At 51.2% G+C, this 20,569-nt stretch overlaps 1 protein-coding gene across 1 annotated transcript in view; it reads right to left on the minus strand.

Moving 5' to 3' along the window:
* Positions 1-4,443: 4,443 nt before the first annotated feature.
* The window catches only part of SSH2 (slingshot protein phosphatase 2), an 88,184-nt gene continuing 72,058 nt past the window's right edge, over positions 4,444-20,569 (minus strand). Inside the window, 9 exon segments of the mRNA XM_039562907.1 lie at positions 4,444-6,954; positions 6,957-7,476; positions 8,719-9,562; positions 13,728-13,928; positions 14,520-14,666; positions 16,038-16,084; positions 18,172-18,300; positions 18,421-18,514; positions 20,299-20,493. Coding sequence (XP_039418841.1) covers positions 5,510-6,954; positions 6,957-7,476; positions 8,719-9,562; positions 13,728-13,928; positions 14,520-14,666; positions 16,038-16,084; positions 18,172-18,300; positions 18,421-18,514; positions 20,299-20,493 — 3,622 coding nt within the window. The 3' untranslated portion in view covers positions 4,444-5,509.

Raw genomic sequence — 20,569 nt, forward strand, 5'->3', positions numbered from 1 at the left:
CCCGCAGCCCATCGGGCTGGGAGATGGGGGGCAGGAGAAGCCCCCTGAGCCTTTCTGAAGTGTTGGGGGAAACCAAGGGGAGCGGCATCACCCCGGGGGTCACTTCTGCACAGGGCTGTGACCCTGCGATGGGTCATCCCACAGCCCGGTGCCAGCCCAGCCCCACAGGGGCCATGGCCATGGGCTGCCCCTGAGGCTCCCAACACTCACAGCACCCCGCGGGGTCTCCACCTCCCCCAGGAAAAAGGGGTCTGCAAGCCCACCTCAGCCGCAGCCCAGCAGGATGGTTACAGGCACATCCAGAAATCAGATTTGGGATTTAGTGAAGCCCAGCCCTGCAGGGATGCCCTGGTCCAAGGGGATTAAGGGATTGTAGGGCTCAGGGACCAGAGGGAGGGGAGCGGTGGTTCCTGGAAAGGCAGCAAAGCTCTGGACCCTACAAGGGCACCGTGTGGAGCTGGACGAGCATTGGCTGAGCGGGCAGGAGGGGGCAGCTGGCAAAAAGGCAGGGAAGAGGTGACATCCTTGTTTGCCCGGCCAAAGGGGTGGCAGGGAGGGAGGGGGCTGCAGAGACACCCCTTGCTCGCCCCGTCCCACCACGGCCCTGGGACGTGCTGTCCTGGCCCTCTGTGCTTGGGGATGGAGTGCCATGTCCTGTGTCAACTCCAAGACGCATCCCCAGCAAGTGAAGAAAAGGCCCTGGGAAGCCTTTCCCCAGCTGGTGCTGGGGGGGAGCAGGAGGGGATCGGGCAGAGACTGCTCCCGACCCACAGTGACAGCCCTGCAGCCCTGGCCCCACACCCTGGTGCCCACACTGTTCGGGCCTGGTGGGAAACTCCATGGATGGCGAGGCTGAGCCTAGGGAATTTGGCTTTCTCCATAGCCCCTTGCTCACAGCAAGGCCACAGAAACCCTTGCACTGCCTTTTTTGACACAATGGAGCAAACCCAAAGCCTGAGACAGGTTGTCCAGTGTCCAGCTAAAACCTCACATCCCCCTTGGGAGTTTAAACCCCTCCTCACAGCTCCTGTGTCTGCAGCAGTGCCAGGAGGGCACCTGCAGCATCCCAACAGTTTTAAATACCTAACCCCCGGCATCTTCCCTCCAACTGCAGCGTGGTCTGGAAGTTCATCTTGCTTGGACGCACTGCTCCATCACTTGGGAGAGGATGGGGCTGTCCACCCTTCTGGTAGGACATATGAGGAACAACCCCACTCTGGCTTCTGAGATCCCCACTGCCACCCCATGCTCAGAGAGCAGCACAGATCACTCCTCACCCCCAGCCCTGATCCCAAACAGGAAGCCACACATCTTTGTCATCTTCAAAATAAAACTTTTATTTATTCGGTAACAAGAACATTGAATCTGCACATCAGTGCACAAGTTCACATTTAAAAACAGCTGAGCACATCGGTCATAAAGTCTTTAGGGGGAAAGGGGACGATCCCAGCCACCAAGGAAGATCCAGGAGGGGCAGACAGAAGTGCTCCCCTCCCTGGTTTGCAACCCCACCGCCAGCTGCTCGGCCCTGGACAATCCCTACAAACCAGCGCACGGACGTCACATCTCCATAAAGGAAAATAAAAGGCACTGGCACCTTCTCTCGTGCCAACAGAGATGTCTGCAGCGCAGGCAGGCTGTTAGCACCTCTGGCAGCACCGCCGGACAGGCACCGAGCCCTGCGCCAGCCCGGACCCTCCTGCGCCAGGCCAGCACCTGCCTCTGCCCCACACCAAGGGCTCGGGGGTCCCTCCCTTGGGGAGAAGTGGTGGGGTTTGTGTGGAGCCAGGACCGGATTAAGGCAGGACGCACCGTGTGGGGAGCAGGGACCTGCGGTGGGTATGGCTTCCTCCTGCCAGAGGGCTGCGAGGCTCCTGGAGCCCCCGGCAGGTGCAGTGCCCCTGCGGCCATGGATTCCCAGCTCGCTCCTCCCAGGAGGTCCCTGGAGCAGCCGGAGGTGGGGCGGGATCCCTTCCACCAGGCCTTTGCTGGCAGAGAGACATGGAACTAATCCCTGCTCCGTTTAAACATCCAAGTGACCCAGAAGCGGCGTCACCTCCTGCCACCCGCTGGGACCGTGCCCTCAGGAAAGGGCCGAGAGGGGAGAGATTTGTACACGTCACAACTTCTCAAGCAGACCGGACACACACTCACACACACACCCACACACACCACCGAGTGCAACAGAACGCAGTGTAGAACCAGTTTCACGCACACGCAGTCCGTTTGTGCAAGGCTCACACGTTACAGTACGGCCGGGACGGGGCAGCGATGGCTGGGACATTGTACAGGAGTCAATGTAAACAATAAAGCGTCCTCCGAGAGGCTTCGCCAGAGACCAAAGAACAGTTGCTTTGTACAAAAATGCCCTTAAAACAACACGTTTCTCCCAAACCCCCTCTACCCGCGAGGCTTGTCAGCTGCTGAGCACCCCGGAGGTGCTGCTGCTCCCTGTGGTGCTCAGCGGGTCACAAGAAGCTCTTGTGGGGTGGCTCCAGGAACCTCCCACGAGCCAAGAGCATGGAGAAGGGACAATCGTCCCCAGCAGACACCTCTGATGCCAGGGGCTTGGTGGCTTCATTGCCCAGACACTGGGAAAGGAGGTCCAGGTCCCTCCAGTCCGTCCCCTTCCTGCCATCCCGCTCAGAGCCTCCAGACCTCCAAGGCCTTCATCACTCTGCAAGAGAACCACTTTTCCTGACTCCCTCTGCCTGCCCACAGCCTTCTCAGAGAAAAACCAGTTATGCTGGGCCAGAGCCAAGGACAAGGGGACAGCAAAGCACCTCCCTGCAGGGGCCTCTGCCCCTTTGCTGCTCTCCCCAGCTGAAGCACCTGGAGAGCAGCTGAGTATTGGAAGGAAGCAGCATTTCTGGTCTGCATTGAAGACCCTTCCCAGAGGGCATTTCTCCTGAGATCAAGCCGGGCAAAGAAACCCGATCCTTTTCCTCCTCCTCCTGCCTTCTCAAGGGAAAAAATTCTACACAAGGCTTTTCCCTCCCCAGCAGATCCTCGTCACCAGGACATGCTGCCAGCCAAGCACGCACCCTCCAATGCAAGGCAGGCTGGTGGCACCCAGTCCCTTCCACCTGTGGAGGGGCAGGCAGGCATGTCCTTGGGGTCAGGACGGTGGGCAGTGGGGCCTGGTGCAAGTTTGTGGGGGAGGTAAGGACTGAACCTGCCCTTCTCAAGATGACATGAGCCACTTGGCCTTTCCACAGGGTCTGCCTGGCTCCGGAGCCAGCTGGAGCGGGCTAGGAGAAGCCACATGTCTCTCAGTGTCCCAAAGAAGTATCTGGCCTCCTGGGCCAGGGGCTTGGGTGACTTCTAGGGACTGAAATGGCCTGGGGTGACGTGCTGTTTGACCCAGGACAGGGCTGTGCTCCAGCATGGGTGACAACCCCCTGCCAGAGTTCAGGAAAGGGAGGGATAGTGCTCGTGGCTGCTGGAGCACAGGTGGACTCACAGACCTTGCCCAGGCTGCAAGGCAGCACAGGAGGACCCCTGGGAGCTAACAGAGCGCAGCAAGGTGGCATTACCTTGCCAGCTGCTCGGCTATCCTCTGCCACCAGCTGTGGGCAGGCTGGGGATCGCTGACACCCCTTCCCCAGGGCAGGCACATGCTGCTTCCCAATACTCCAGAGCACTCCGGTGCCGTGCACTCCTTTCCAGCTCAAGAGTTTGTCCCATCAGAGCCTGCAAGGCTCTGCAGCTTTAGGGCTGCTTTCTAGGCATGGCCTTGGCTGCTGCTCCTCCCACACCACGTCCTCTCCGTGCTGGGCTTCAGCAGCCTGAGCCATTCTGCATCTTCTCTTTGCTTTGCTCCTCCCCAGAGGGCAGGTCTGGGCCCCAGCCGAGCACCAGCTCAGGACCTGCCACAGGACTGTGGACAGGACTCAGAGCTCCTCTTGGCCTTTCCCTCTGCTCCTACAGCACAGGGACAACTTGCTGATGCACACAGCTAGAAATGAGGAGCTTTGATTAGCCAAACTGCTCAGAAACCACAAAATAATTTGCTGAAACTTGGAGCAGAGCCTTCACACACGGTTTCTCTGGGGAAGCAAGAACCTGCAGAATGGCTTGGAGCAGCCAAAAGCTTTCCATGTCCAACTGGCACTCCTGGAGCCCAGCTTCAAGCAGGAAGGAGATGGGCAGACATACAGTGCCCCTCCCACCGTGGGGTAACAGGGGTTCACGCAGGACTGGAGGAGAAGGGACACATTTGGCATTGAGGCTCACTTTTGGAAAGGGAAGACAGCTTAAAATGTCAAATCCACTCCCGTGTCTGTGCAGATCACAAAGAACAGAACTGAGTTTGAGTCAGGTGGGTTTGTTTTCCAGTTTACAGAACACAGTCTTGCCCTTCTTTTTTTTTTTAAAAAAAACATAGAAAAGACCAAAAAAAAATTAATATAAATATCATATATACAATTTAGCCCCCCCCCCCCCCCCCCAAAAAAAAAAGAAAAAAAAAAAGAAAAAGAAAAAGAAAAATCTTCACGAAAAGATTTTCTCTCTGGGTCCAGAGTTAGAAGTGACAGCAGAGAGGACAAAGCTTTGCATTAAGGGCAGTATGTCATGTAACAAAAACAGCTCAGGGTTGGGGAGCGGCCAGAAACACCCGTGAGCGTGGCAGAGAGGAGAGGGAAACTCAGGCAGCACAAGAACAGCTTTGGGGCAGAGGGCAGGCAGTAGGAGGAGGGCGGAGGACAGATGATATGGCCATGAACTTGGAAGGCCCACAGCAGTATTCAAGTAATGGGAGGGTTAAAACCCTAATGAGGCGTTTGTTTTAAAAGAACACTGGCTTTGGGGGTAGAGGTGAATGTGGCAGCTCTTGGAGGAGCTCTGCCCCACCTCAGCACAGAGCAGAGAGCTCTGTGTGCCCCATGGCAGACAGGAAAGCTGGTCTAGGTGCTGCCTAGGGTTATTAGAGCCCATCCCTCGGGAGGACTTACCCCTGTGTGCTCCTTTTGGGGAAGCACCAGCTGAAGCGAGCCCAGGGGGTTTGTCCTGAAGCAGCTTTGTGAGGGTTCTGCCAGCATCGTGGAGTTCCAGTTTACAGAATAAAAGAAAGGCCAAACAAAGGGACCTTGGCACAACCTTCACATTTACAGGGGCTCTCACCCCACCAACTGCCCAGCACCATTTCAAGGCATGGGGAAAATTCAAGTTAGGAACTAGGATCTGGTTGTAAGCAAAACTCCACCTTGCCGAAGCAAGCCAACATCAATTTTCTCATGGTAAAGGTGTTCTTTTAAAACAAACCAACAACAACAACAAAAAAAGAACATTTGAGGTTATCTGAGTTAAACTTAAAAAAACCCAAACAGTCCTGCAGTCAGAGTCACACACAGAAGAACCAACCCACACCTACATGCGCCAGGAACAGTAAAATGACAATATATATAAAATTAACCAATAAAGTGCATGTTCCTTATATTACACCTGCCCCTTGCGTGAAAGCAACACCACGGGTTCTGGGTAAGAAATCACAGCCAAGGGCCCAGGATCACATCGTGTTGTAGAGGGGATTGGTTGTCCGCTTTTTGTCATTGGTCTTTTTGAGCCTCCTCAGAGGGTGAGTTCTCCCGTGCTGCTGCCGTGGGGCGACAGCCAGAGCTTGAGATGGAGACAAGGAGTCCAGGACCTGCACTTGGAGCAGTGGAGGGCTCTCCCCGGAGCTAGTCCACGTCGGATCTGCACTGGAACACAAACTCTGCTGGCTGGAGCTGCACTCTTTGGCGTACTGAGCCAGCGGCCTCTCCACCGGCTTGCTCTGGGCAATGCACTCGGCTGTTCTGAGCTGTTCCACAAAATGCTTAGTGGGCTCTGGGGAGGAGAGGAGATGCTTCCCACATGGACTCTCCGAGCCCTTCTCGAAACTCCCCCCACAAAAGCCACGACCGAGGGCAACGCAGGTGAGAAGCACCGGGTTGGCATCGGAAGAGGCTGACTCCCTCTCGCGTAAGTCATCCTTGGAGAGGTCCAGGCAGTCCAGTTTGGCCAGGGATGCCGAGCGCTTCATGTGGGAGGGCGTGGTGAGCCCTGCGTGCCGGATCCGAGCCTCTATCTCCTTGGCCCGCTGCTTGACCAGCCCGGGGCTGCTGGAGCGCTCCTCCACGCTGCGGCTGCTGGAGCTGTGCGGGAGGCTGTAACACAGGAACGAGATGTCCAGAAAGTCCATGTTTTCAGCATGCTGCCTGCTGAAGTCCTCACTGCTCAGCTGCCTCGAGATGCCAGCACTGCCCCCGCAGAGAGGTTTGGGACCATCCCTGAACGGGAGAGTTGCATCTCCCTCGGTGCCACACGGCGTGACCGGCTCATCGTCTGTACTCGTGCTCTGCTCGGTGACACCTTCCAGGTGAATGATGTAGGGGTAAGGAGAGGGCTCGAGGCTGCCTGGAGGTGGACAGGTCACCTGGGCAGAGGGAGAAGCAACGCCGAGGTGAGCAGATATCCCACCGCCTTCCTCGCTGGGGCTGCTCACGGTGAAGGCGGCCTGCTTGCGTACCGTGTGCTCCGGCGGCGAGGGATCCACCAGAGCCTTCTCCAAGCACACCGAGGGGTTCAAGTTTTCATCTAAAGACGGGGTGGCCGTGGCCAGCCCGCCCTGCTCACAGCTTGTGTCGGGGCGCTGCTCCGCAGGCCTCACCGTGAGAGTGTATTCGATGATTTCGATTCTCTTTGGCAGGAGGGAGGGCAGGGATGGCTCCTCCGTCCCGTCAAACGAGACCACTGTCCTGCGCTCTTGTGCCGCTCCCTCCTGCCCCGGGCTGGGCTCTGCGGGCAGGGACTCCTGGGCAGGGGGCCCGAGGGGTGCAGGCAGGTGTCTGCCCACAGGCTGCTCTGCCCCAGGAGGCAGCAGTGGTTCCTCAGCGCCTGGACCCTGAACCTTGTCACCCTCCAGAGCCAGCTCCAGGGGTGGCTCCTCGCTCTTCCCCCGTGGCAGGAGCTCGCAGCAGGGGAGTCGTTCCTGGAGTTCTTGCGGGTCAGTAAAGTGCAGGCTGGGGCTGTGTGCTGGTGCTCCTGCTCCTGCCTCAAGCGCTCCTCGAACTCCAGCGTGGCGCGCCGGACGGAGCCGGGGCACCACTTGGGCTCAGGGTTGATAGAGCCACGAGGCTCCTGCTGCTCCCCACCAGAGCTGCTTTCCTCCAGGTCTGATTTACCAGAAGACAGCTGCAGAGATGGGGCTTCTTCCTGCTCAGCTGGCAGAGGGTCCTTCTCCTTTTCCTGGTGTCCAGCACAGGCTCCTTCACTCTGTTCCAGTTTTTCTGATGCCCAAATCACCTCCACTGGCAGGTCATGCACCATGTTCCTCTTTGGTGTCTGGCTGAGGTTGGCTGAACCCTCTTTTTGCTGGGCAGGTCCTACTCCCTGGTTGATTGACTCGATCTCTGTGATAATTTCCTTCACAGAAATGGCATTTTCCGAGTGGGATCTCGTGAGATGACCTGCACCAGGCAGCTCAGGGACCTCCTGCAACACACAGACAGGAGAATTACGGAGTGCATCAGCTGTGCTGACACAGGGCAAACAGCAGTAGGGTAGAGAAAACAGGGGTGCACATCCCCAAAGGAACAAAAAAGCATGTGGCAGTGTGTGGAGAGAGATCACCACAGCACTGATCACTAACGTAGATTTTTTTACTGTCTCTGGGACTGAATTTAACATATTCCAGGCTGGATCTTCACTTAGACTGAGATCTAAGAACTTTAATTGCCACAAACCCCAAGGAAAAGGTAGCTTTTTTTTTTTTAAGTGAAGAAAAGTCCAACAGAAAGAATCCTAATACTGCTAAAAGTGCCATTTTGAACTGAAAACATGACAAATTCTGCTCACGTATGGAGCAAACAGAAGTACAGCAAAAAGAATGACCAAGCATTGAAACACTCTGGTTTCCCAGAGGAAAATGGCCAGGGAGGATCCCAATCCCCACAGACACTCTCTGCCAAATCACAGGAGAGAGCACTGGCCTATTATATTTGGAAGAGCCTTACTGCCTCACATGGAGATGGAAAAGATTCAAGCAATTCAGTGTGGAATTTAAATAAGAGAAGCTCCCAGAAAATGATGGCCCAGGACATCATCAATCCCTGTGAGAGTCCTGGAGGCTGAAAAGCAATTACTAGAAAAAGGTACCTAAATTTAGAGGTTACTAAATTTTGTCAAGACCATCTCTCTACCCAGGAGAAGTGAGCCATGACGTGCCCAATCCCATCACTCCAGACCTGGACAGGTTAATTTCTTCCTCCAGCAATGGAAGCTCTACACCTGCCTTGATTTACTACCCCAATGCTGGTACTTCCCAGCCAGGGAAAAGGGCCAGTTTTGCCCCATTCTTTGGTGGATTTCTCAAGTCAGATAAGTATCTGTGCAGATTTGGGATGCTGGCTGGGCTCACGGTCTGGCTAAATTAGTGGGTCAAGTCCCACCTTTCTGCTGTCCTGATGCAAAACTCAAAAATAAGTTTCTCACGAGAACAGCACAGCAGGTCAGGTCAAGGTCAGCTCACGGCCCTGCCAATGCCAGCAAACTGATGTTTAAGGAAAAAGTGCAGAAAAGGGCAAGTATCTAAAAGTGAAGGAAGGGAGAAGCATCTAGCAATCCCTCCCCAAACACTCTGTCCAGTGAAAGCAGGGCTAGAAAATCCCATCCACAGCCACCCCACAGACAGCATCGAGCAGCAGTTCCTAAAAAAACTGAGCAAGTTATTTTAACCTTTTGTTGCTCTTCATCTGTGGAAGAGTCATCTGATGCCTGAGGAGAGTTTCCAGGGCTGTGCCTTCGAGCATCTGCACTCCCATCTGCAGCAGGTGGCACTTCCAGCATGGGCACCCTGGAGACCCCATTCCTCCCAATCCCTTGCTCCTCTGGCCTGGAATGGGAGCAGGTGCGTGACCGGCTCTCCTGGGAGAGCTCCACGAATTTCTCCAAAGCGCTGAAGAAATCAATCCTGTCTGTGCTGAGGTCTGTCACTTCGGGCTGAGGGTTCTGTTGGAGACCTGGGGAATTTTGGTTTGGGGATTGGGGGAAGTCTTTTAAGCATGAAGTGAATTCTTCCATGGGAACCAAGTGCACGTTCATATCAGGCTTAAGGGCATCTTTTTCTAGATCGTCCACTGTCAGATCAGGAAACTCCGTTATTTCCAAGGGGTGCTGGAGCTGCATTAAGGCCTCAGAAGCATGGCAGTTGTCAGGGGGGACAGAGTCTACACAGCACCCCGCCGTACAGCCATTGATATTGTTCAGGTTCAGCTTGTCCTCCATCTGCTCAGCGTGGAAGTCTCTGCAAGTAAACTCTAAGTGGATCCTTCTCTCCTTCACACACACGTCCTCGATCATGTTTGTGTCCTCTGGGAGCTGCTGCTCTCTGTCCAGCTCAGCTGAGTAGATGGGAGACATGGGCTGCTGGTTGTCGTTGGTCTTGGCCTCTGAGATCTGGTCGGCTGAGGTGGTGATCTCCTTTTTGTTCAGCTCCAGCCCAGCCTTGCAGATGGGCTCGTGGTGATCCGAGAGGTCGCTGTCCGAGTGTGAGCGCCACAGTTTGTTGTGCCGCTGTTTGCTGCGGGCAAGGAGAGCAAAGGAAAACAGTGAGTAATTTCCACATACCAGAGCCAGATCCACCTTGTAAGAGGTTGTAAGAGGACACAACCTACAACAAAAACTGTGCCAAATGCTGGAGGAGTCACTGGCCACAACTGCAGCTTCACCTGAACAGTTCAGGGCCAAACCTGCTGCTGGAAAAGTTGATTCAGTAAAGAGCCACTTTCCAGGAGCTGAATCCCATGGCACCATTCTGCTCCACACACCCCTCGCTATTCCCCTGTGGCATTGGATCTGTCCACTCAACAAATGCAATGTTTAATTGACTGCAGAATTTGGTCCCTTCTCAGCCAGCACTTTGTCATTTGCTAGCAGGTGAGCAGTGACCAGATGAGAGAGAACCCCTTGTGCTGGACACAAGCAGGTGGTGGGCACTGAATAAAGTCCAGTTTCCCTCACGGTTCCTTCTCTGAGTAGCTTCAGTCATCAATAACTGGCTCTTGTAACCAAAGGATAGGGTGGGATGAGTAGAGGTGGGTGTGTGCAAAAATACATAAGATATCCTCAATGGTAAACAAATTAAAACAAAAGCCCAAATTACCACCCACCTTCCACAGGAAGGAAGCTCAGAACTCCTCCAGCTCCTGGAAAGCCCCTTTAGGAAAGTCTGAACCATCAAAAGGCCAAGCAACTGCCGGTGGCATTGCATCACCTTCCTTATCTCCACCTGCCAAAATCCCCAACCCATGCACCTGGGCTTACAGAGAGCACTGGAGGCAACTTCTTGCCATGAAATCCCAGAGCTAGCCCAGGCTGCCAGGGTTTGCTGAGTGGCTACGGCCACAGGGATGTGTTTCCACCCATTGCCCCTAGGAGGAACACAGAAACCACAGAAACCTCCTTGGAGCTGCAGGAGATCTTGCAAAACCCCTCCAGTACCTTGCTGTTATGAGCAGGCGCTCCCAGACACATCCAGTGACCACAGGAAGTTAGTTAACAGATGGTACTGAGCTAATTACCGTGTGCCAGCTCACCTGTGGGTGCCCAACAGCTAAGGAAAATAATCCATTGCAGATTTAGCTTTCCAACCCTATAATCAGTGACAACCTTCACGTGCGACACAGGTCCTTTCTCAGGAGAGGAGGGTCAAGATCAAAGGCCAAGGACACTGTCCTGAAGTGCACATGCTCTGTCTCCAATGGTTTTTGGAGCAGTTTGACACTGGCAGCAGAACCAGGCTTGCCCTTAAGGCAGGTTCTTGCCTGGGCTCTGTATGGGATTGTCATCTGACATCTCTGCTCATACAGCCTGGGGAGCTGCTGGTGTTTTCTGAGGGCACTTCAGTGCTCAAATCCAGCCCTCTGCTGCACATCTGATTTTTAAAGTGAAAATTACCCTCCTGTGTGAGCAACTGGCACAGATCTGAGGACCAAATCAGATGTCAAGCACCACTGGCAGAGGTGTGCTGTGCTACCTTCCCATCTCACACTTCCCCAGTCTGACAACCTGCATGAGGTGCTTGATGCAGAGTCAGAGAACAGGAGCCCACGTCCCTTCTCACAGCCCACAGCCACCCCTTGACCTTCCTGGGCAACATTCCCAGTGCTTGTGCCCACACCAGCTTTGGACCAGGAGTCCCCCACACCTCCCACCAGCTCTCCAGGCTTGGGTATAAAACTGCTGCTGATTCACAAGCTGCACAAGGCACAGGAGATCCCATACACCAGTTTCCTGTAACTTATCTATAACTAATAACAGAAACAGGCCTGGCTCAGCCTTGCTGTGTTTATCAACAGAGGGAGGGGACAGTTTAACTAACCCCAGGAAGCATGACAGTCCCAAAGAGCAAAACACACTTCTTGTTGTGACTAAAAGCAGGCAGGGGGTTTTCATTTTACAGCTGGAAAACATATCCCAGTTGCCATAACCCCAGCACAAAACCGTAACTGGATAGTGTGAGCACATGGCTGCCCTCACATACCTTCCCCCTGAAATTGGAGCAGTCACATGAGTGTCAATCTGTTGGTTTTTTTGTTTTTGTTTTTTTTACCTGTCCTGGAATACTGCAGCAATAAACAAGGCGGCCAGAGGGCAAAGCTGAATAACACAAAGAAAGAGGGAAAAAAAAGCAGTTTGGAGCTGAGAGAGGAAGTGGATAAAGAGGGACAGTTTCTGCAGCATGGAGGGGCCATTCCTTGCTTCAGTGAAGCTTCATTTACTGCAGGCTTTTTCGTCCTCCACAGATGTAACACACTGCTCTTGCATTTTTTAAAGCCTCACAAGTAATCCTGTTTGTGCCATTGTACAGGGACTTGAAGAGTAGGTCAGGAGCAGGGCTGTGCTTCAGTGGAAGGGAAGCCACATGCCTATAAATGGTGGCAGCAAGAAAGATATACCTCCAAAAAAGAAATTACTAAAAGGGAAAAATAATCCTTAACCAAAATGTTTGTACAGGGTGGCTTTGCAGGCATGTCACCAACCACCAGATTGGCAGATTACCCAAACCAACTGGTAGCCTGAGGGCTTAAAGATGTGAGAGACCAGCTGGTCCCACACCAGGGCTCCTCACAGGTGTTCACTAACCTGTTGGTGCATTTTTCACACCTAAAAAGCTTCTTTTTCTCCATCCAATCTACCCCAATGAGATCTAAGTTCCCAGTGTGGTCATTGCAAACCACACTGGTCAGGTCATCTCTGGCCCAGAGTTAAGCACTGACCTTTACTAACTGGTGCCAGCAGCATGTTTGGTGTCACATGAGGCACCCAAGGCAGGTGTGGTGTCTGTCCCAAAGGGTTTCAGTCCAGCAGGGCACTGTTTTTTAAAATTATCTATTCCATGTGATCTGTCCTGAGACTCGATACCACTTGGCTGCTTTTTTAGAGAGAAAGAGGGTCATTATGGCAGGCAGGGTTTGGGGAGCAGGAGAGAGGAAAGCAGGCAAAGCAAGAGGTGGAGGATGAAGATCCTGTGGGTGCACCTGGCCAGGGAGTAAGTTGGGAGGAGCCCCGAGGTTGTTTACCTGTGCAGAGAGGGAAAGAGGAAGCACACTACAGTGACAGGGGAGCTTACACCAAGGGTTTGGTGTAAAAATTGGGAATCCAGGCCTGGCCCAGCAACACACACAGTCAGGCTGCTGGGAACAGGTAGAGAGCAAAGAAGGAAGGATAAGTTACTAGAATGAAAGGGAAGGGAGGTCTTTGCAAGTGGATAGAACTGACATGAAAGGACAAAATCAAGCAGGGGACAGAGGTAAGAAGTGTGCCCTAAAGCGAGCACATGAGTGACTGAGCTGCTGTAAATAACAGCGTATAAAACAATGGCTGGACTCGACCTTAAAGCTATTTTCCAACCTAAATTGATTCCACAATAAGCAGGCATCTCCCAATAGCACTGAGCAGCTTTGAAATTTACTGTTTACTTTGGTCCAAACCTGCTAAGAGCCACCCCCTGTGGCAGAAGGCTCAGATTGAGTAACTCTGTTTGCTGCAGATCTGCTCCCAGGCAAAGCACACCAGGATCCCAAACAAAATACCATAATCTGGCAAAACAGAGTATCACTACCTCCTTCCTGCTGATCACGTGAAGACATTGCTTAACACAGCTTAGAAACATGCAATATTTATCTCTTTTTGCTAGTCAGGTGACAGGCTTGGGATTACAACACACTTGCCCATACCCAGGCCCAGCTCCAGACCGGCCTCAGGACTCCAGGCAGGAATAAACACCACTGCTGCAATGCACAGAACATCCTGTCCCCTCCCCTCACACCAACACTTACCAAAGGGATCTAAATAAAACCAGACCAGCTGCTGAGGAGGGGCATGCTCAACAGGGAACTGTGAGGAGACAAAGCAAGTTCCCTGCCAAGTGATGTTACAAGCAACAGGGATATCATTTATCTCTGTTGGAGCCTGCATAGCTCTTGAATGTTGCACTCAGATAACACTTCATGGGATGCTACTTTCCAAAAACCAAACATCCTAGAAGTCAAGCAGCCTCCTGAAAGCTCCTTGTTACACCCGTCTTCCCAGGCTCAGTTGATAACCCTGAGAACAGAGTGCTACCCTTCCTAAGATCCCGAGCTTGCACAATGCAGTGATACAAGCTCTGACTATAAGAACAGAGTCAACCATTGAAGTGTCATGCCTTAACATGGACAATCAGGATCATTCCTTCCACTCACCTGGCCAGCAGGATCCCTTGGTACTCCTCCAGCTGCCGCATGAAGCTGGGGTTGGGCTTGGTGACAGTGCGCCGTTCCTTCACGTAGTCGTAAGCCCTGTCCAGGTTCCAGCCATATTCCTTCATGGCATAGGCAATCACCGTGGATGCTGAGCGGCTCACTCCCATCTTGCAGTGCACCAGGCATTTAGAACCATTTTTCCTGAAGTGAGAGAAAGAACAAAAGAGGATCATTAAACAGAAAACATATGACAAGCTTAAGAAAGCAGCAACTTCTTTACCAGAGTATTATCAAATGTATTTTCAACACTGTGGCCGCAGCTGGAGTCTGGGATGTGATCTGATAATCCAATTTACAAACTGGAGCAAGACACACAAAGAAACTGAAGAACAAGGTCTAATTAATATTTGCAACAGATTTTGTTACAACAGCTCTTCTGAAGTTGTTATTGCAAAGTGGATAAACACAGAGATACAGGAAAACCCTTGAAGACTAATGTAGCACCCTTGAGCTCAGCCCAAATGGCCCACTGGCATCAAGCAGTATTCCAAGTAAAAAGAGAACCTGTACCACAAACGTGGTGTCACAACTTAGAAACACATCCCAAAGAGATACTGAGCAGTTCAGGGCAGCCTCTAGCACGGAGATGTTGTTCTACTGCAAACCACAAAATGAAAATGCTCTGATGCTAGGTAGGCAAGGAGGAAAAGCAGTTAGGAAAATCAGCAGGAAAACAAAATGCTTAGTATATATCTTCTAAACGTGTGTGTTGTGTTTTCTGAAAAGACTTACTTTGCCTTGGAGATGAATTTGTAGGTATCATTCCAGTAAGCCAGAAGATCTGTAGCTTCTTCATCATAAACCCGAATATTGTGGTATTCGAAGAGCCCAGGGAAGAAATTATCTATTTCTCGAGTCACATTCAAAATATACCGCACCCTGCATGGGAACACAGAGAGAAACACAGCCAGTTCAGAGAGATGTCCCACTGCTACACTGCAGCCTTGCCTTGCTTTGCTAAGGGCATTTGGAAGTGCACTCTTGAACAAAATTCCTGGGAAACCAGGACTTAATGCAAGGAAGCAGCAGCTAACACAGACAATAGGTTTTGCTGGGCAGTGTAGAGCCTGATAACAGGGATCCATGGATATAAACTTCCCCTGCACTATGTCAGGTCACACTGCCCACCACCTCTATGCTATGTGTCAGCAACACTTATGCCACAGGAGCTCCTGCAATTAGTGTTTGCACACTTTTCTCCAAGCCCCTTTGTGAATCTCTCCTCCTGCTGTACCAAAACCATGGGAAGATGAACACTAAGCCCCCAAGTAACACCAAAGATAAACAAATGCATAAAATAACTAGAGAGATGTAACAGACAATGAGCCTCTGGGGAGGATTTATTTCTTATCCCTAAATTTTCTGGAAAGGAAACTGCTAGAGAAAGCGTGTGGTATTTATGTACACTGCACTCAGTATTTTTAGCCCTGAGGGTTACTTGTAAGATGCTTATGAAATGCACTCGTGCTGGGATATCAGGCAGAACAAGGGCGCTGCAAGGGAGTGACACCCCTTTTCCCAAGCAGGTATGAGATCACTGGCAATCAAGTAGGACCTGTCAGACTCAAGGAAACCACAGCAAAGCCTGAGCTCAACAAGAAGAGTCAATTTTGCCAGGCTGAATTTCTGAGGTATAGAATTACACTATCAATTCAGCAGCATGATTAGTTTTTTCCACTGGATTGGCACAAATAAGCCAAACCCATGAATAATTATTTAATTGCACAATCCCGATGCTTATATCCACCTGGTCTGGAGAAAGGACACTCTAAGCTTGAAAAGTAGGAATGGCAGGAACCAGAGGACCCCATCAGTGCTCGGCCTGAGAGCTGCAGGACTTTACTTCCTACTGGGCCCCACTCAGAGCACCAAATGCTCTTCTCCACATTTTCCTTCCTGCCACAGCCTGGAGGTCCGAAGTGCCTCTGTAATCAGTCCAGAACAACGGGCTGGGGCCGAGGGCACGGAGCCAACTATGCAGCACCCAGTTCAGTAATTGCAGCTTTTTACTACTTATAGCTATGAGCTTGCTGCCTTCCTTTGTTTGCCTTGGGGACATTAGTCAAGGTCGGAGGAAGATTCTTTTACTTTAGGGTGCCTGTTCGTGGGACAAGGAGTTTGGAGGAAGCAAGAGCTTGTTTGGATCTGCAAACCCTTTAGTAAGACTCAGGTTACACAGCAGGTATGGAATAGAGTTTGCTGGTTAAAGCCAGGCTCTTGCTTTTAAACTGATGGCCTGAAGCTACTCACCCTCTGTTCTGCAAATCTTCCAAATTGGAGGCATTCCATTCTGAGCCCTGCAGGGAAAACATGCAAAGGGACACATCAGGCAGAAGGAAGGCATGGCCAGACAACTGGTGGAGGGAGGGATGGTCACCAGTGAACCAGAGGAGGAAGCTGACCAGCAAAAGGTTGAAGAGCTGGGGGTCCTTTGAGCATAGGGGTACACAACTGGTAACCAGGACTGATGTTCAGCACCTTCTCTCACCCCATTAACCAGATCCCTTCTGAAACAAGAAGCAGCTCTGCCAACAAGAGCCCAGCACTGTGTGTTGGCACTTCCTGCAAACCGCTGACAAATCAACCTCAGCAAGACAGGACCACTCCACCCTTTCCCTGGAGGCTGCTGCCAGCTCTGCCCCACAGAGGAGAAACTGCCTGCATTTAAAAACCATCCAGGTGCTCCTTATACACGAAACACCCATCTCGACATCAAAGGCAGCAACACCTAAGCTCACTTGGGTTACACCTCTTCTCCCCACGTTCAAAGCCTGTGTGAGCAGAGAAATGAACACATTTAACTAACCCTGGCTAGGTAACCCTGTCCTCTGCAGCACACACAGGGCCTCCAAGCTGCTTGCTTTCCGCTCAAACACAAACCTGACTGAGGACAAAACCACTCAAAGGTTGCCTTCAAAATTTAAGGTGTACAAGTTCTCTGCTTCCCGGCCCTAAAAAGGCTCCCAAATGGAAAGATGATCCAGATGAAAATGATTGTATTTACCAAGGCCCAGACTCAGTTTAATGTTGTCTCTTTCTAGTCAAGGAAGAACAATTTAATTCAGGCCTGGGAACCATCAGTTTCCACAGGTACAGAGAACAATGCTGCAGGGGTGAAAGCCTTTTCTCCTGTCCTTTGATCCATAATTACCAACATCATTAGGTCTCTTATTTCCTGCTTAGTTGTTTTAGCACTCCCTAAGTGGGATCCCACAGGGTTCTTGCCTCGACCTGGAAGGAAACAGCTCCTTGCCTTTCGGAGCCCTCACAACACAACCCTGCCTTGCAGCACACATGCTCCCGAGCAAAGCTGGTGCCCAGCCCCAGCAGCACTGCTCCTCACCACAGCAGCTGCTCTGCAAATACTTTTATTCCACACTCTAACCACAGCACTTCTCCTTGGTGCTGCTGCCTGCAAGCCTTTTTTGAAAGGTTTTCTCCCTATTAAATGCGCTCGGAGCCAAGACTCCAAGCCCTGCAGTAGATCCAGCTGCCTGTGCAGCTTTTGGCCAGTACCATAAGCCTGTAACAGGTCTCTCTCTCCCCTTGTAACACATAGTCTGCAAAAAAAAATCCATTACATCGTAGGTACTTCCAAGTTTCCTGGCTCTACCCCAACGTGATATCCTGGGAGTGCTCACATTAATAGAGACCATCCCTTCTGAGCCGGAGACTGGGAGAGGCTCTCTCCATTTGGAAAGACCAGCTGGTCCAAGAGGAATGGCTTTGTTTAAAGTGGAGCCAACCTCACAGGCTAGACAGCCCAACCAAACCTGTGTCCATGGCTCCGGGGCTGGGAAATCCAGCGGAACGCTGACTCATCAGAAGGAGCTGCAGTAATTAAGACAGGCCCCAGCAGCAACTAAGCAAGCAAAACATTAAACAGCAAAATGTTTATGTTTCCTTAAGTGACTTATCTCCAGGATTCTTTGTTATGTTACTCTGGTCCTCCTGGATCACACGAACTCAGAGCTTTCCGTGTTACAAGAGCGTCATTCCACCTGGATGTCACACAGCTTCCCTCCCTCTCTGCTGTAGTTATGCCTTTCCCAAACACAAGAACTTGGCATGTGGGTACCCTGGACAGTTAAAGCCACAAAACTTGGTCTTACATCAATGGAAACAGCCCCGAAAAACTGTTAGAATTAAGACTTTTATCTTTTCATCCTCTAGGGACAGGGTCTACAGCTTGGTGCTACAAGGCAAAGCTTAGCATAGCCAAAAAGCCAGGCTGCTCTTGTTCACTACTGTCTCGCTTAAGAGTATGTGACCCCAGATCTACCAATCTCTCCTTTAGAATTCCTTTAACTTCCTCCAGAGGCCCCTGTGTCAACCAACTCATGGAAGTATTAGGAGTGTTCTTGTCTTCACTGTTAAGACTCACCAAAAAGACATGATCAAATATCTGTGTGGGGCTGTCCATCTGCCCAAGGATCACTATCATTTCATTGTCAATGAACTCTTTGAACTCCCGCAGGTTACACACCATCTGCATCTCCAGCTCCGTGCGTATCTGCATGGGGAGGAGGGACACAAGGAAGTCACGTGAAGCTTTTGTTTCTTCATGGCATGAAGCACAGAGCTCTTCAGTTTGCACAACAGCACTTCCAGGGCTGCTCCCCTCTCCACTTACCTCTTTTGAGGTGATGTTCTCCAAATCTTTCTGCATCATGATCTCCCTTAATTTGGTCTTAATCAGCCGTTCCGTGCGTTCCCGCTCAGTTGGGCTGTCAGAAGAAAGCAACAGAGTCACTGGGAGGGGAGACAAACTGGATTCATGACACTTTTAAAATAGGTACAGACTGCATACTCTACAGGGTCTCAGACTCTCACACTACTTCCCCCAGGCATGTCCTCAGCTGGAGGGAATTCAGGTGACAGTAAAGCCCAGTTTAGATTCACAGTCGTATATGAAAGACACCAACTGAATGCTCCTAATCCATTGTAGTCATCCAGAGAACCTCTGGTATTTGGTAAAATTTAAATTGGGATGGCTGCATTATACCCTCTGGAGCAATATCTAAGCCTCTCCCTACCTTTCTTGGAAAGGTAACAGCTCCAAAACTCCTTACATGGAGAGACGAGGGCAGCTAAGCCTCTGCATTCCTCCCGCCTCTGCTGCCAGGGGCCTTATCACCAGCTGCAAAAATAGCCTGAGTAACACCAGGAGAAGCTGCAGCAGAGCAGCAGCACAGGGCTGGCTCACCCAGCATCTTTAGAAGGGACCCAGCAGTGACATCTCCCACCACCTTTCCCTGGAAGGCTGCCAGGTTGGCAAGGGCACGGGCGTTGCAAGTGTTCAACTGGTGGTTCACAAATAAAAATCATGAAAGTTCCTGGTTCTTTTAACCTCATGCACTATTTCAGGACTCCCTTAAGAGAATGCTGTTTAAGTGTCCCCAGGAAATCATTAAATTTCAAGTTGCCACCAGGGAAAGGGTGGGTTAGATAAAATTTATATATGAAAAGCTACAAGAAAATATTAATCTGTCAGCTTGCCAAAACTTTCCAGCCACCCGCCTTGTACATTAAAAAACAATCAAGTGTGAAGACTTGTTCACAGCTGAACAACTGCTTAGCATCATTATTCACTCACTGGACTCCAGCAACAGGAAATATCTGGGAGCATTAATCAACCAAAAGCACTATTATCCTGGGAAAGCAGCTGGGGCCAGTGAAGTAATTACAAAATGGGCAACTGAAAACCCTCACACTTGGCACCACATCTGGTCACACACTACTTTCATGTTATATGGTATCAGCACCATCAGCAGTTACTAATGACAGGGGTGGTAAACCTTGTATGTTGATACAGCCTATAAATTCTGCCTTTCCAAATTATCTACCCATTTACCTCAGCCACTGCTTTGGACCATCTATCACCTGATACCCAAGCATTTAGCTGGAGGCATTGTGGGACCTACACACTGTCCCATTCCACACTTCCTGAGCTCCTCAGAATGACAAAAACCTGCACTGCTGTTTGCCCTCATTCTAAGGTGTTTCAGGTGGACGAGATGAGGATGTTTCGGAGCTCACGTGCTCTGAAGTCCATACATAAACACTTTACAGCAAAATGAACTGAGTAAGGATAAAAAGACCACGTTAATCTAAACATGTGCAAAGCCACGTGCCAGTGTAAGAACAAAGTCCAGAGAAACCTGCTCCTTCCAGGCCTGGAACCAGAGGACAAAACCGGCAGAGAGAATGCTTTTAGGTACACCACACCTCTCTCACCAGTAACACGGGACTTACCTTGCAGAAGCAAAGGTCTGCAAGCCTAAAGCCCAAGGTAAACAACTAAACTGAAAACAGAGGCTGCAGGAGATGCAAGGGAGCCCCAGGAGGGCTAAACTTCCAGTGCTGGTGTTTACCTAACCAAGAGTCCACTTATTACATGGAACAGGAAGCCTCTCCTTATTAATACCTAATTAAGAGCAATCTCTTGTGGAAACTCTCTCCTCATTTGGGGACAGTCACATACTGGCTCAGCAGAGCCAGCCCAACTTACACATCTGTGAAGAGGGCAGGCGAGTCAGGGCGGTGGGACTGGACATCTTGCATGGCATTCCACTCGTTGACTGACGACTGGTCGGAGTTGATATGGCTCTCATAGTAACTGACCCACGTGAGGAAGAGGCTCCCTGGATAGTAATTGTTGCTCCGTGCCACTTCACAAGCCTTATGCAAACTCTGCAGAGCAGACCTAGCAAGGGAATGATATTTGTAGGTTTATCATTTCTCCCTCAGGCTGGTATCAAGCACTACACAGCAGCCAAATC

The sequence above is a fragment of the Corvus cornix genome, chromosome 19 (assembly GCF_000738735.6).
Source record: "Corvus cornix cornix isolate S_Up_H32 chromosome 19, ASM73873v5, whole genome shotgun sequence".
Classification (NCBI taxonomy): domain Eukaryota; kingdom Metazoa; phylum Chordata; class Aves; order Passeriformes; family Corvidae; genus Corvus; species Corvus cornix.